This window comes from Mandrillus leucophaeus, unplaced genomic scaffold (genome assembly GCF_000951045.1).
Source record: "Mandrillus leucophaeus isolate KB7577 unplaced genomic scaffold, Mleu.le_1.0 Scaffold882, whole genome shotgun sequence".
Taxonomy (NCBI): domain Eukaryota; kingdom Metazoa; phylum Chordata; class Mammalia; order Primates; family Cercopithecidae; genus Mandrillus; species Mandrillus leucophaeus.
In genome coordinates this window covers 557,080-570,360 of record NW_012109608.1, presented here as the reverse complement: position 1 = coordinate 570,360, position 13,281 = coordinate 557,080, and the positions used below count along the sequence as shown (strand labels likewise).

The 13,281-nt window shown below is 34.6% G+C and overlaps 1 protein-coding gene across 2 annotated transcripts in view; it reads left to right on the top strand.

Annotated features, from left to right (window-relative positions):
* Positions 1 to 12,675, top strand: part of ELOVL4 (ELOVL fatty acid elongase 4) — a 34,304-nt gene extending 21,629 nt beyond the window's left edge. Inside the window, exons 3-7 of one of the 2 annotated variants that reach the window (XM_011969328.1) lie at positions 775 to 962; positions 2,124 to 2,204; positions 5,692 to 5,863; positions 7,957 to 8,084; positions 10,613 to 12,675. In XM_011969328.1, the coding sequence (XP_011824718.1) occupies positions 775 to 962; positions 2,124 to 2,204; positions 5,692 to 5,863; positions 7,957 to 8,084; positions 10,613 to 10,888 (845 nt within the window). In that variant the 3' untranslated portion in view covers positions 10,889 to 12,675. The remainder of the gene's footprint in view (positions 1 to 774; positions 963 to 2,123; positions 2,205 to 5,691; positions 5,864 to 7,956; positions 8,085 to 10,612) is intronic. The other variant, XM_011969327.1, reaches the window with a different exon arrangement.
* Positions 12,676 to 13,281: the final 606 nt, after the last annotated feature.

Here is a 13,281-nt window from a genome sequence, read left to right as displayed (position 1 = left end):
CATTGTAAAATTGATTTATGGTTGCGTATTTGAATATGCTGGACAATCAATTCATTTTAAGTAAAATAATGTGTTGCATTATATATAGTTCCACATATGTAAGTTATGTGACTTACAGCTCTAGAGAAAAACATTCAAGTTAGTTATTCGTGGGAATAAAATAAGTGCATGCTCTCAATGAAAAAGTTAGAAAAATGTTTCTGAACATGGTGACTATTTAAATACATTATAGAATTGTAGTGAACTCTAACTTAATCTCTCAGTGCCCTGTACTCTTGTCTTCAGTGTCTCTAGATATCAGCAAATGGCTACCATCACCCTGTACCTCTCCAGTTAAATTCTTGCCTGCTTTAGGAGTGGACACACAGAGCAGCCTCCAGGCTGCCCTGAGAAATTTCACATGTATAATATGGAAGACAAATGTTTCCTTAAGATACTTTTTTTCTGTGTATGAAGTTTTTCATTAACTTTTCATCCCAAGATAATCACCTCTGTTTTTAGTGAGCTTTATTTCTTGTTTTTGTTCTCCAGGGTCTCTGTAAAACATAATGTGTGACAACATAAGTAATGAAGCATAATTTTCAAAAGCCACTTGCAGGATTCCATATTGTTTCTTTGGTTTTTATACCATGTATTTTTTTTTATTGGGACTCAAAGGACAGTGATCCATATTTGGTCAAATTCGGAAATTAAGTTGAAACATCTTGATTCCTAGAAAGTGTGTTTTATAAAACATTTATTGATTAATTTTGTGGTATTTTGTTTTCTCTATAGATAAGCGTGTGGAAAATTGGCCTCTGATGCAGTCTCCTTGGCCTACACTAAGTATAAGCACTCTTTATCTCCTGTTTGTGTGGCTGGGTCCAAAGTGGATGAAGGACCGAGAACCTTTTCAGATGCGTCTAGTGCTCATTATCTATAATTTTGGGATGGTTTTGCTTAACTTTTTTATCTTCAGAGAGGTATGTTTTTAAGATCACTTTAATAATTTTCCAAGGTTATTGGATATTTAAAAATGAGAGTGTATAAAACCATCATTGTAATATTGTACCCAGACATAACTGTTAGCTACTCTAAAAGTACGTTTTTGACATTTTTCACTTTTGAATAACAAAAAAATTAAACGTGAAGTATAGGGCAGTTATTTAAAATGGAAGTCTGAATAAGACCAACTGGATTCTAAAAGAACCCTCATTAGTGGTTGTGGCATTGAAAGTTATTTAACTTTTCTTAGCCTCGTTTTCCCCACTTAAATACCTGCCATCTCGGGTTATTATCAGATTTAAGTAAGATAATTTTTGCATAATGTTTGGCATGTATTATGCACTCAGTAAACAGTAGCAGCTATTTATTTATAATTCTTATTCAGTAGTTTCCGGTTTGGTAACTGATCAGAATATGCCAATTTCAAGTAAATCCTCTTATGTAATGTTGTATTTGGGGCTGGAATTAAAATGAATTAACTACCATATAGCTGTTGTTACTAAGCATTATATAGTTTTCTGGGCAAGAGCAAATTCTCCGTGACATTTTCAAAGGAAATTCTAAAGGCTAGATTGACACAGCTATTTTTTAAATTGCATAAGTGTAAAGAATTTGTTCCCTAAGAGACTCATTAAAATTCTATGTGATCCCAGAGAACTGGCTAGTAATGCTGGAAAATAAACAATAACTCTTCTTCGAAAAAGAAATATTTCTTTAATTGAAAACTTAGCCTCAAGTCTCAACTTCATAAACACTTTAATTTATTTGAATATGTGTACCTAATTTGTTATACGCAAACCACTCTGCATCAAACATAGAAACCAATTAAGGTAGGACAACTTTAAAATCTGAGTCCTAGCAGTAAAAATTTCTCTTAATGCTGTGAAGTATTTAATAGATAGAGTCAATATTCAGTATAAAAGTTACATGCGATTTTTAATTTATATTTTAATTATAGAACAAATTAATGCACAGTAACCTCTAGCAATTGGAATGCATGACATTTTTTAATGCATTTGAAATTTTTAAAGAAAATATTGCTTTTAAATTAATTTGAAAGGCTACATTTTGTATATAATTGTATTTTTAACGCTGTATTTACTAAAACTTTACTACAAATATTACTACTCTTTTTCCAGTTATTCATGGGATCATATAATGCGGGATATAGCTATATTTGCCAGAGTGTGGATTATTCTAATAATGTTAATGAAGTCAGGGTAAGTACATTAAAAATACTCTTAATCAGTAAAAGTGGTTTGATTTTTATAGGCCCCAATCTGTGAAAATGTAGAATGTAGTTTTTTTAAAGATAGGTTCTTTAACATTCATTTAGAGACAGGTTCTTGCTCTGTCCCCTAGACTGAAGTGCAGTGGTATGATCATAGCTCTCTGCAGTCTCAAACTCCTGGGCTCAATTGATCCTTCTGCCTCAGCCTCCCAAGTAGCTGGGGCTATGGGCATGCACCACCATGCCTCGCTATTTTTTTTACTTTTTGTAGAGACAGTGTCTTGCTGTGTTGCCCAGGCTGGTCTTGAACTCCTAGCCACAAGGGATCCTCTTGCCTCAGCCTCCCAAAGTGCTGAGATTACAGGTGTGAGCCACCACACCTGGCAAAAAGTACTTTAATATGATAGTGAAATTATACTAGATTGTTATGAGTCAATAAAACTACGCTTTTTTTAAAAGTACTTAATTTAAAATTTGTTTTTGTATCTCAAGAATGTTTTTTATTTTGCAGCATGAGCAAATATGCATTGGATTACTAGAATGCAGTATTTGTTAAAGCAAAGAAGTCTCATGTTTCTTTTAAAGATATTATATTAGATTTTTGTTTGTTTGTTTTTGGGCAGGAATAGAAACTCTTAGAGTCCTAGTTATGTATTAAGAAAGTGAGGAAAGGCCGGGCGCGGTGGCTCAAGCCTGTAATCCCAGCACTTTAGGAGGCTGAGACGGGTGGATCGCGAGGTCAGGAGATCGAGACCATCCTGGCTAGCACGGTGAAACCCCGTCTCTACTAAAAAATACAAAAAACTAGCCGGGCGAGGTGGCAGGCACCTGTAGTCCCAGCTACTCAGGAGGCTGAGGCAGGAGAATGGCGTGAACCTGGGAGGCGGAGCTTTCAGTGAGCTGAGATCTGGCCACTGCACTCCAGCCTGGGCAACAGAGCGAGACTCCATCTCAAAAAAAAAAAAAAAAAAGGAAAGGAGGAAAAGTAAATGTTTTGTGAAGTGTGGAATGTTTAGGAAATTAAGCATAGAACAATTTGTATAGGCATAAACTCAGTTTATTATTATATTTGCAGAGAAATAAACTGCTAGTAACAAGATGTTATATTTTGTTTTCCATTCACTTACATGAGTAAAATTAACATTAATTTAAGCGAAAGAAACAACAGATTACCTTATTCTATTAAGTATTTATTGAGCTCTTCTTATATACTGTGGTTCATACTAGAAATTACATATAAAACATAACATGTTTTATGTTACCTATAGTATATGTAGTAATAATATCCAGTGACTTCCCTTGAGAAAAACAGTTTCCTGCCATGGGGAGTGGACACTATATAAATATCAGTATTCATCAAGACTGGAGACCAAATTGCTTTAATGTACTTAACCATGTTATGTACATATCTTCATTTCCCTATTAGAAGACTTATGGACTGATGAAAAGTCACCGGTTTGGTTGTCATGTTGTTTTTATTTATTCATTAAATAATGGATTGAGCATCTACTATTTGTTAGTATTGTGAGGGGCACTGGGGACGAGCTGAAAAGCCCTGCCTTTGTGGGGCTGGCATTCTAGTGAGGGTGATGAGGCAGACAGCAGCCATGTAAACAAATGACTAAGGAGGAAATAAAACCTGGATGTGACTGAGAGAAAATGAGAGAGGCTCCTCTCTAGATGTATTGGCTATGAAAAATTTTCTTCTGATAACTGTTGCCAAAGAATCTCTTCAGTTGGAGAGCTGACTTCTTGCTTGCTGTAGGGAAGGGAACAGGGAGAAGTGTTTGACTGACTGACTTCTGGGAGTAGGCATAGAAAAACCCTTAGATGGGGCAACATATTACTATTTTTAGGATAAAGGTTAAAAATACCACTCTCGCTTACAGAGGTAAACTTTCAAGTCTTTAAAAAATGAGCTATTATGAGAACTGTAATCTAGGAGGATAAAGAACCTGAGATTTGCAACAGATTTCATTTGGAATCTTGCTCGTGCTCTCTTCTCCTCTCTAATATGGGATGCAATAGAGTGAATATTTTATGGAGAGACTCATTTTTGTAATCATTGTTATGTAGCCAAGAAGTATCACTTTTGGTGTAGCTTATTTAAAGATACCTAGTGCAGTTTGCAAACTAAGGAGACTTATTTGTTGTTATTTTATGTAAATTATGGCAAATGTGGAGGTCTAGATGGAGGAAAAATAAGTGATTATATCTTTCCTTTTAGTTACAGGTTACTATGCCAAAATGGTGATAGTTACTTTATTTTAAAGAACTAATATAATAGTGAATATTAACGGTAGTGTTGCTGGGAGTAGTTAGCTATTTCAAGCTTATTTTCCACCAATTCATATCATTTTTAACGATATTTTTCAAGTAAATCCAGTAAATAATTCTCACTTTGTAAATACTTCGTTTCTTATATGCTTTCTGTTTCTTCTTTCCCCATACTTCAAAATTATAATTTTGTTTTTCAAATGCAAAAGCCAGAACAAACAAAAATCTCATGACGTATACCGGGTGCAGGTATAAAATACAAAGGGATCCTTCAATTCTAAAACACCTAAGCCCGTCTGTGAATGAATCTGACAGGGCCCTAACACACAAAAGCTTATAAATAGATTTTAGTTATGTACTGCCTTATTTGTTATTTATACATAGGATGCTTATCATAGAAAATACTTGACATAAAAAATTAAGTTTTGGTTTTTGTTGTAGTAGGATTCTTGTAAAACATTTTAAAACATACAGAGGTCACCTCTCACTGGATCCTTAATCTCAGCATGTAATGTAATCTTTCTGCACCATCTGGTGACTTAATTAGAGCCCAGGAAAAGAAAAGACTTATTCATGTAAGCAGGATTATATTTATGACCTGGGAAATATTTGTTTGTTCATTCCCATTTATTATTTTAAATATTTTAATACCTAATACAAACTGCTGTGATTGGATATTTATGTTGTTGCACATGTTGGTGCGGTGAGGGGGTGGGGCGCGCAGGCAGGAGGAGGTGAGGGGAGAGGGTGGGCAGACAGGCAGACACTTGCAGAGACCAATTGCTACATGAACTTACTTGCACGTTTTTCTGAGGTATAATGTAGGCTGAGCATGAACAACTAAACTAATTTTACAAAGTCAACATCTCAGTTCCTCTACCAAGTTGAAAAGCATAGCAGTCTGAATGTACTTCCAGCTCTGTATTCAGCAGTTTGACACTATGTGACATCTACCTCTGGAACAGACAGAAAATGTTCTCTAACTTATTAGCACTGTATAGACAGAGCTTTGGACTCTTTATTTTCTATTTTGTCCCCATGGAGAGATGCTTAGGTTTTTCAAAACTACTTAGGCATAAATGATTCCATGCCTTGTACATTTTGTGCAACATACAAATATTTATTTTGAACTTACAATGAGTATAAATCCATACAATAGTGTCATTTTGGTGTTTATAACACGCTTTCCCTTTTTACAGATAGCTGCTGCTCTGTGGTGGTACTTTGTTTCTAAAGGAGTTGAGTATTTGGACACAGTGTTTTTTATTCTGAGAAAGAAAAACAACCAGGTTTCTTTCCTTCATGTGTATCATCACTGTACGATGTTTACCTTGTGGTGGATTGGAATTAAGTGGGTTGCAGGAGGACAAGGTGAGCATTTTCAGGAATATACTGCTTGCATTTAATTGCATCTATGTGTTCAGTGGAAAGCAATGAGAACCTAGGACTTTGACTTGATCTACCATTTAACTTGCTTTCGTGGTTAATCATTTCCATGTTTATTTCTTTTTGTTTTTTCTTTTCTTTTTTTTTTGAGATGGAGTCTCGCTCTGTCTCCAGGCTGGAGTGCAGTGGCGTGATCTCAGCTCACTGCAGCCTCCGCCTCCTGGGTTCCAGCGATTCTCCTGCCTCAGCCTCCTGAGTAACTGGGGCTACAGGCACACACCACCACGCCTAGCTGATTTTTTGTATTTTTAGTAGAGACGGAGTTTCACCATGTTGGTCAGGATGGTCTCGATCTCTTGACCTTGTGATCTGCCTGCCTCGGCCTCCCATAGTGCTGGGATTACAGGCATGAGCCACCGCACCCAGCCATCATTTCATTTTTAAAAAATTTGAGGCAAGTGTAACTTTAGCTTTTTATCTGTGACTACTTTAATACCTAAAGATTTGCCCCAGAGATAAGCATAAACCAAGACTAAAGGTAGAAAACAATATTTTGACGGGGAACGGGACTAGTAGTTCTGATCCAAAGAATACCAAGACACAACCCCTCAAATCTGAAGATTTCCATCTTGGCCCATAGCTCACTCCTGCTCTAATGCAGATTGAACATCCCTAATCCAAACATCTGAAGTCCAAATGCTCCAAAATTCAAAACTTTTTGAGCACCAGCATGATACTACAAGTGGAAAATTACACACCTGGCCTCATGTGATGGGTCACAGTCAAAACACAAGTGCACAACACACTTTATTCAGTATACCTGAGGGGAAAAAAAGACCCTCTTAGCCTTTTTCTGTGTACAGCATAATATTGATGCCAAACAACCGCAGACAATGTCCACATGGGTGGCTAAGGTAGTGACATCTTTGCTTGCTGATGTTCAGAGTACACAAACTTTGTTTCACCCATAAAATTGCTTTAAAATTTTATAAAATTACCTTCAGGATACATGTATAAGGTGTATGTGAAGTTTTGGATTTAGACCTGAGTCCTATCCCCAGGACATCTCATTATGTCTATGCAGATATTCCAAAGTTTAAAAAAATCTGAAATCAGAAACACATCTGGTCCTGAGCATTTTGGATATGGGATACTCAGCCTGTATAGGTCTTGTTGGTTCTTATTCAAAGGAAATTTTATATATCCTTGTTAATGTTAAAGAGGATCTAAATTCATAGTTTGGCCAAGATCTGCCTCCTATCTTTTCATGTGCCTGTAGATTAAGGATGATTCACTATGTTGAGATTGATGCAGATGATTCCTCTGAGGAGGATCCAGGATACAAGTCATTATAGTATAGTTCACCTTCCTGCTTTCATTGTCATATTATGATAATTGGCAGCTTAGAAATTAATACATATATTATTGGGGCCAACCTTAAAACAATACAGTTAAAGGCAACCTCTGTAATTTTAAAAGAAAATTAGTAAATCTGAACTGAACACTTAGATCACTTTATGACAAAATTAATTTATTATTACATCTATACCTTGATTTAATTAATATTCTGAAGAGAAAGAATGTCATTGACTTAGACTGACTGGAATATCTCTGTAGATTTATCTATATTAAATGAATTATTCAATATGTGTAGTGCTGTTATATTTTAAACTATTTGGAAACCTAAGAAATAAGTGCTGTTTTGTTATAGATATGTATATTGGCACATCTAAAGGCAAGAATAGTAGAATTAAAAGTAACATAGGCAACAGTTCTGCATTTGGGCCTATTTAAGCTTACTGGAGTACCCCATTTGAAAACCTACCACTTTGAAAGTCCTTTGCATTTGAACATACATTTTTATTTATATGGTAAAACCTCAAATCTAAACTTTAAAAATATCTAGCTTAATCTGAAGGGAAAACTTTTTTATTAGTACTACTTTATATTTTTCATTCCTAATCTGTACTCAATATTAAATATTAAAAAATACTGTGTATTCATTTATTGTATATCTCAGTGGCTTACTGCTTAATAAAATTTTCTGTATCTGGTAATTACCTGTTGTTTTTCTAAAGCATTTTTTGGAGCCCAGATGAATTCCTTTATCCATGTGATTATGTACTCATACTATGGGTTAGCTGCATTTGGCCCATGGATTCAGAAATATCTTTGGTGGAAACGATACCTGACTATGTTGCAACTGGTGAGTTAAATGCTTCCAAAGTTTCTTCTGGGAAAATACTGAAATTGTTTAGATTTGATTAATTTTAAAGTGCAAAGTCATTTTAAACAATTTTCTATTGTGAAATTAACTTTATCCTCTAGTTATATTGCAATTAGGCCCACTTGACTCCAGCCGACTTATTTATAGACTTGTTGGTCCCAGCAAGTCTTTGTTTTTCTAATATCCTTAAAAGACTAGACATAGCACTTCTCTAAGGAAAACATTGTCTAAACATATTTGTGGAAAGGATGATTAAAGATCTAAGCATGCTACAAAGTACGTAGATTTATGTCTGAATAGAAAAATAATATGTAGTTTTCCCCTCAGGTGATTTTCTTAACTTAAAATTTTATTATCTCTCTTCTTCTTGTCCTTGCTTAAAAATTTTGTTTTTTATTTCATTTTTCAGTCTTTAACATAGCTCATATATTTAGACTATACAGCTGAAAAGAAAGCACATAGCCAAGGAAGGGGTGGGGCAAAGGAAGGGAATAGGGACAAGTGAACTCCTTGTAGTTCTCTAAAACACTGTCCTTAAGAGAGCAGAGACAGATATTTTCAAATGGTAGTCTTTAGTCCAGACAGTTTTCAGCACATCCCCCTAGTAAGACTGCTTGTGGCAATCTGAGTGTGTGCATTAGTGTATCTTTCAGATGCTAGGCATTGGCCTGTAATCAAACTGGAAATTCAAAGCCAACCTGGTAACTATTTTTCAAGCTTTAGAATTTATTATAATTTGCTTTAATCATAGCATGTGCACAATTTTATCAGTGGAATCACATTTGGAAATATTATTCATCTCTGCTTTAAGTTGCTAAACAGCTGGCTAACCAAACAGGAAGCACAACTTTTGGGAAATGCTGGGTGTGAAGGATTCATTTGTAACCAAAGTGGTACAGGAAGCTTCCTCCAGTTTTTGTGTAAAAGCTGTTAACACAGTTTGTGTAATTCATTTCTCTCAGTAAGTAGTAAATGGACCCAAGAAAATGAAGAGGTGATCAAAATCGTGTGAATTAGTCCTATCTGTTTTGTTGGAGCCTACACCTGCCTCTCCTTGAGTGACGCCATACCCAATCACACCCTTATACACACCCTTTTGGGTGATGCAGCTTCTAAAAACCATTGTGAAACCAAAAGTTCTTCAAATTTAAATATTTGCCAAGGAAAATTATAAAAGTTGTTTAATATGGTATAAATTTTTAGCTTACATGGCATACATTATTTTAGTAATATTTAAAATAAGTAATACTGATTGTTTTAATCAACAATTAATATTTTAAGGACAATGCTGTCCTGAAAAGAGAAACCACAATTGTCCGTTTCAAACAGGATGTTGAATTTGTATTTCCAAGCCAGAAGTTCTCACAACAGTCAGTCATATAAGTTAATTGTATAAAAAATTAACACTTGTTAACATTGTGTCTTGACCCATTCATTTATTGATACATCAGAATATTTCATTTTAATCATCTCACTTTTGGCTTTTTTCCTTTAAAAAATCTTTAAAGTTGAAAGTGATTCTTTTTGTATTTATTCTGAAATATCTACTACTTTTTATCCAAATATTGCTTTTATCTTTTTTTTTTTTTTTTTTTGGTGGGGGTATGGGGACAGAGTTTTGCTCTTATTGCCCAAGCTGGAGTACAATGGTGCAATCTGGGCTCACTGCAGCTTCCACCTCCCGGGTTCAAGCAATTCTCCTGCTTCAGCCTCCCGAGTAACTGGGATTACAGGCATAGACCACCACGCCCGGCTAATTTTTTATATTTTAGTAGAAACAGGGTTTTACCATGTTGGCCAGGCTGGTCTTGAACTCCTGACCTTAGTTGATCCACCTGCCTCGGCCTCCCAAAGTGCCAGGATTATAGGCATAAGTCATCACACCTGGCCATCAAAATACTAGTTTTTGAAGGATAGTGTTCATTCAAATAAAAATTTACCTGCCTACTCTCTGTAAGAAATAAATGAGCTATTTTGATATTTGATGGAAACCAATCTAAAATGTGGGAGGAAAACAAAATTGAAGAGCCTACAATACTATTATTTTACTCTCCTAGGCCATTGATTCCCTTTCATCAGATAACATTATTCAACACATGTTCCTTGATCCTGATGCTGTGCTGAGGACTCAAGAATCACTGATGGGCAAGACAAAGCCCTGCCTTCTGGAGTCATATTCTGGTGGAAAGATAGGCAATAAAGAAATAACAAATACAAAAGACAATTTCAAATAGTTATAATTCTCCTTAAAAAAAATGCAAAAAGCTCTTTGGTTAATGGGATTGGGAGGGCCAATTGAAATTGAAGTCTTGTCAGAAAGCCCTTACTGAGGAGATGGCATTTGAGGTGTGAATGAGAAAGAGCTAGCCATGGGAGCCAGAAAACAATAAATTTTGCACAGTGTGGCAAAATCTGGGCCTGTGATAGCTATGTAGAAGATGCTGATATTGTTAAAAGTTGTTTACAATTCAGATTAAATGTTTTGTGCTGTCATTTCTGTTTTTCAGGTTCAATTCCATGTGACCATTGGGCACACAGCACTGTCTCTTTACACTGACTGCCCCTTCCCCAAATGGATGCACTGGGCTCTAATTGCCTACGCAATCAGCTTCATATTTCTCTTTCTTAACTTCTACATTCGGACATACAAAGAGCCTAAGAAACCAAAAACTGGAAAAACAGCCATGAATGGTATTTCAGCAAATGGTGTGAGCAAATCAGAAAAACAACTCGTGATAGAAAATGGAAAAAAGCAGAAAAATGGAAAAGCAAAAGGAGATTAAATTGAACTGGGCCTTAACTGTTGTTGACAGTGAGGAAAAACTCCCATGTCATATAAAATTTCAGGGAAAACAGAAGCAAAGGAGAGCTTGGGGGTGGGGAGAAAAGACAAATGTGCTCTATGTCCTAGTAACTCTTAGACCGAGTAAAGTGTTAATACCATACCCAGATGTTTTATTTATGAAGTTTTTATTTTAAACATTTTTTTAAAAATTAGCCTTGATATTCTGCAGACCAAAGCAATCATTATGTGACTTTGGAGATTCTCCCCCTGTTCACATCATCCAGTTGTCTACAGGATGAGATTTTTCATGTGTATCTTACAGTCATTCATTCTTCGGTCTGAATTTTAGACGATCACAGAAACAGTCTTTATGAATTATTTTGACAAATTACTAATTATCTTATCTACTGACTGAAATCAGTGGTGTTACATTTTCTTGTCCAAAGCTGGAAATGTGTATACATTTAACTTGCACATTTGAATTCATTTGCTGACCAGAATGGTCAAATCTCTCCACCTCTAGTCAGACTGTACTTTTGGTTGTAATTAAATTTTTAAAATCTGATCTCTGTAGAATCTTAGAGGCTTGATGATGATGGTGTTGGTGAAAATAAGAAAGAATTGCAGTAAAGTCTTGTCTGGTGACTCAGAGATCACCATGACTCGCACAAATCACTGTGGGGAAATGATTTTTTGTGATGAAAAGGCAGCATTTGAATACTCCTGTTACTAGCTGAAATATATAAAAATTCAAATTATTGTCTGTTTGAAACATGAAACAACTCATGTGTTTATTAGTAACATCATAAGATAGTTACATTTATGTGCTGTTAGAATATGTTGATTTTTATCAGGCTTTCCTTGTTTTGATTTATGGCTGTTACTGATTTTTCATATGTGGAAATATACCTACCTCTTCTGTTGGAAAGAACATTTAAAATTAAATAAATTTTAATTAAAAAATCAAGGAGTCTTCTAATGTAAATTTTAATATTAACTTTCAAATCCACTAGTGTTGTTTTTTGCTTTTATGACAAATAGCATACACCAAACATTTCTGTGAAACTATTCTTCTCTTTCAATGTGTTTAATTTTGGAGTAACGTTTTCCTTGTGACTAAGTTGCAAGATCTTATTTATTAACTAGGTATGAAGTATAAACCCATTTTGGTGCAATATTCTTGACTCCTTGGTGCTAAAGATTGTTAAATTCAATGCTTAATATTACAAGGTGTTGTTAAAACACAAAATGAATAAAAGTGAGAGTAGTCAGAACTATGACATTCAATTTGCTATTTACAGATGAAGTATTTCATGTAATATAAGTGAACAACTGGAAATAAAATAGGAAAGAATTTGTACCATGTCTTACTACATAGGTTAATTTTTTAAGGGATGTTGCAAAGGGATTACTAGAGAAAGACAAAATGTGACCAAAAAAAGCATGAATATCTCTGAGTATCAACAACATGTCAAAGCTGCATGTGAAGGATGTATGCTGTTTGTACAAATTATTTCCGAATATTTTGTAAGCTATAACATATTTATTGTGCATTAAAATTAAACACTTTTTCCCCAAAGGCATGCAGTCATGAGAATTACAGAAAATTTGCAACATATAAAGTAGTTTGATCTAAGAGGATTCAACACCTTTGTTTTGTTGCTCAGTGTGTAATGACTAGAGATTTGTAAATCTTTGTGAACATTCTGTGCTGGTTCCCAAGAACTATTCATTCCCTGCTACCTGATTTCAGCACAATAAATATACTTCTGCTATGGAAAAAATGATTTTTTTTGTTAATCAGTTTATTATAATGTAAACTGTCTGCTAGATGTTTATTTCATTTAGTTAATTCTAAATTGTTTTCTGCTGCAATTTCCTATATAGAAAAACAATCAAACTAGAACTTGGGTATCTACAATTTCTGGTAAAAAGCTTATTTTCTATAGTAGCATATTTTTACTTTAAAAACTAGTTGCTTTTGGAAGAGCTTTTCATTCAGACATAAAACATACCATTTTCTTCTAAATTATTCTTAACATAAATGGGGAAGTTCTTGTATTCCATTTAAATCATTCAGTTCTTACTGTAAGTTTCTTTATAGAAGATGGTTTTAAGATGTCATAAATACAGCCTTTTCCAATAGCTTTCATAATTTATCTATTATCACAGATATGTTGCATGCCTGATACCTAAAAACTGATGAATAAAGTTTGCGTCTCCTACTCGGTAAAACTTTATCACTAACTAAAGTAACATTTTCTTACATAGAAGACAGGGAATCTGTTGAATACTTACAATAACTAGAAATACCTGAGACATGTGAGTTTTCCTCTATAATAGATGACTGTAGCTCTTTCTCTTTCCTTTGTTACTTTTTCCTTTTTTTTT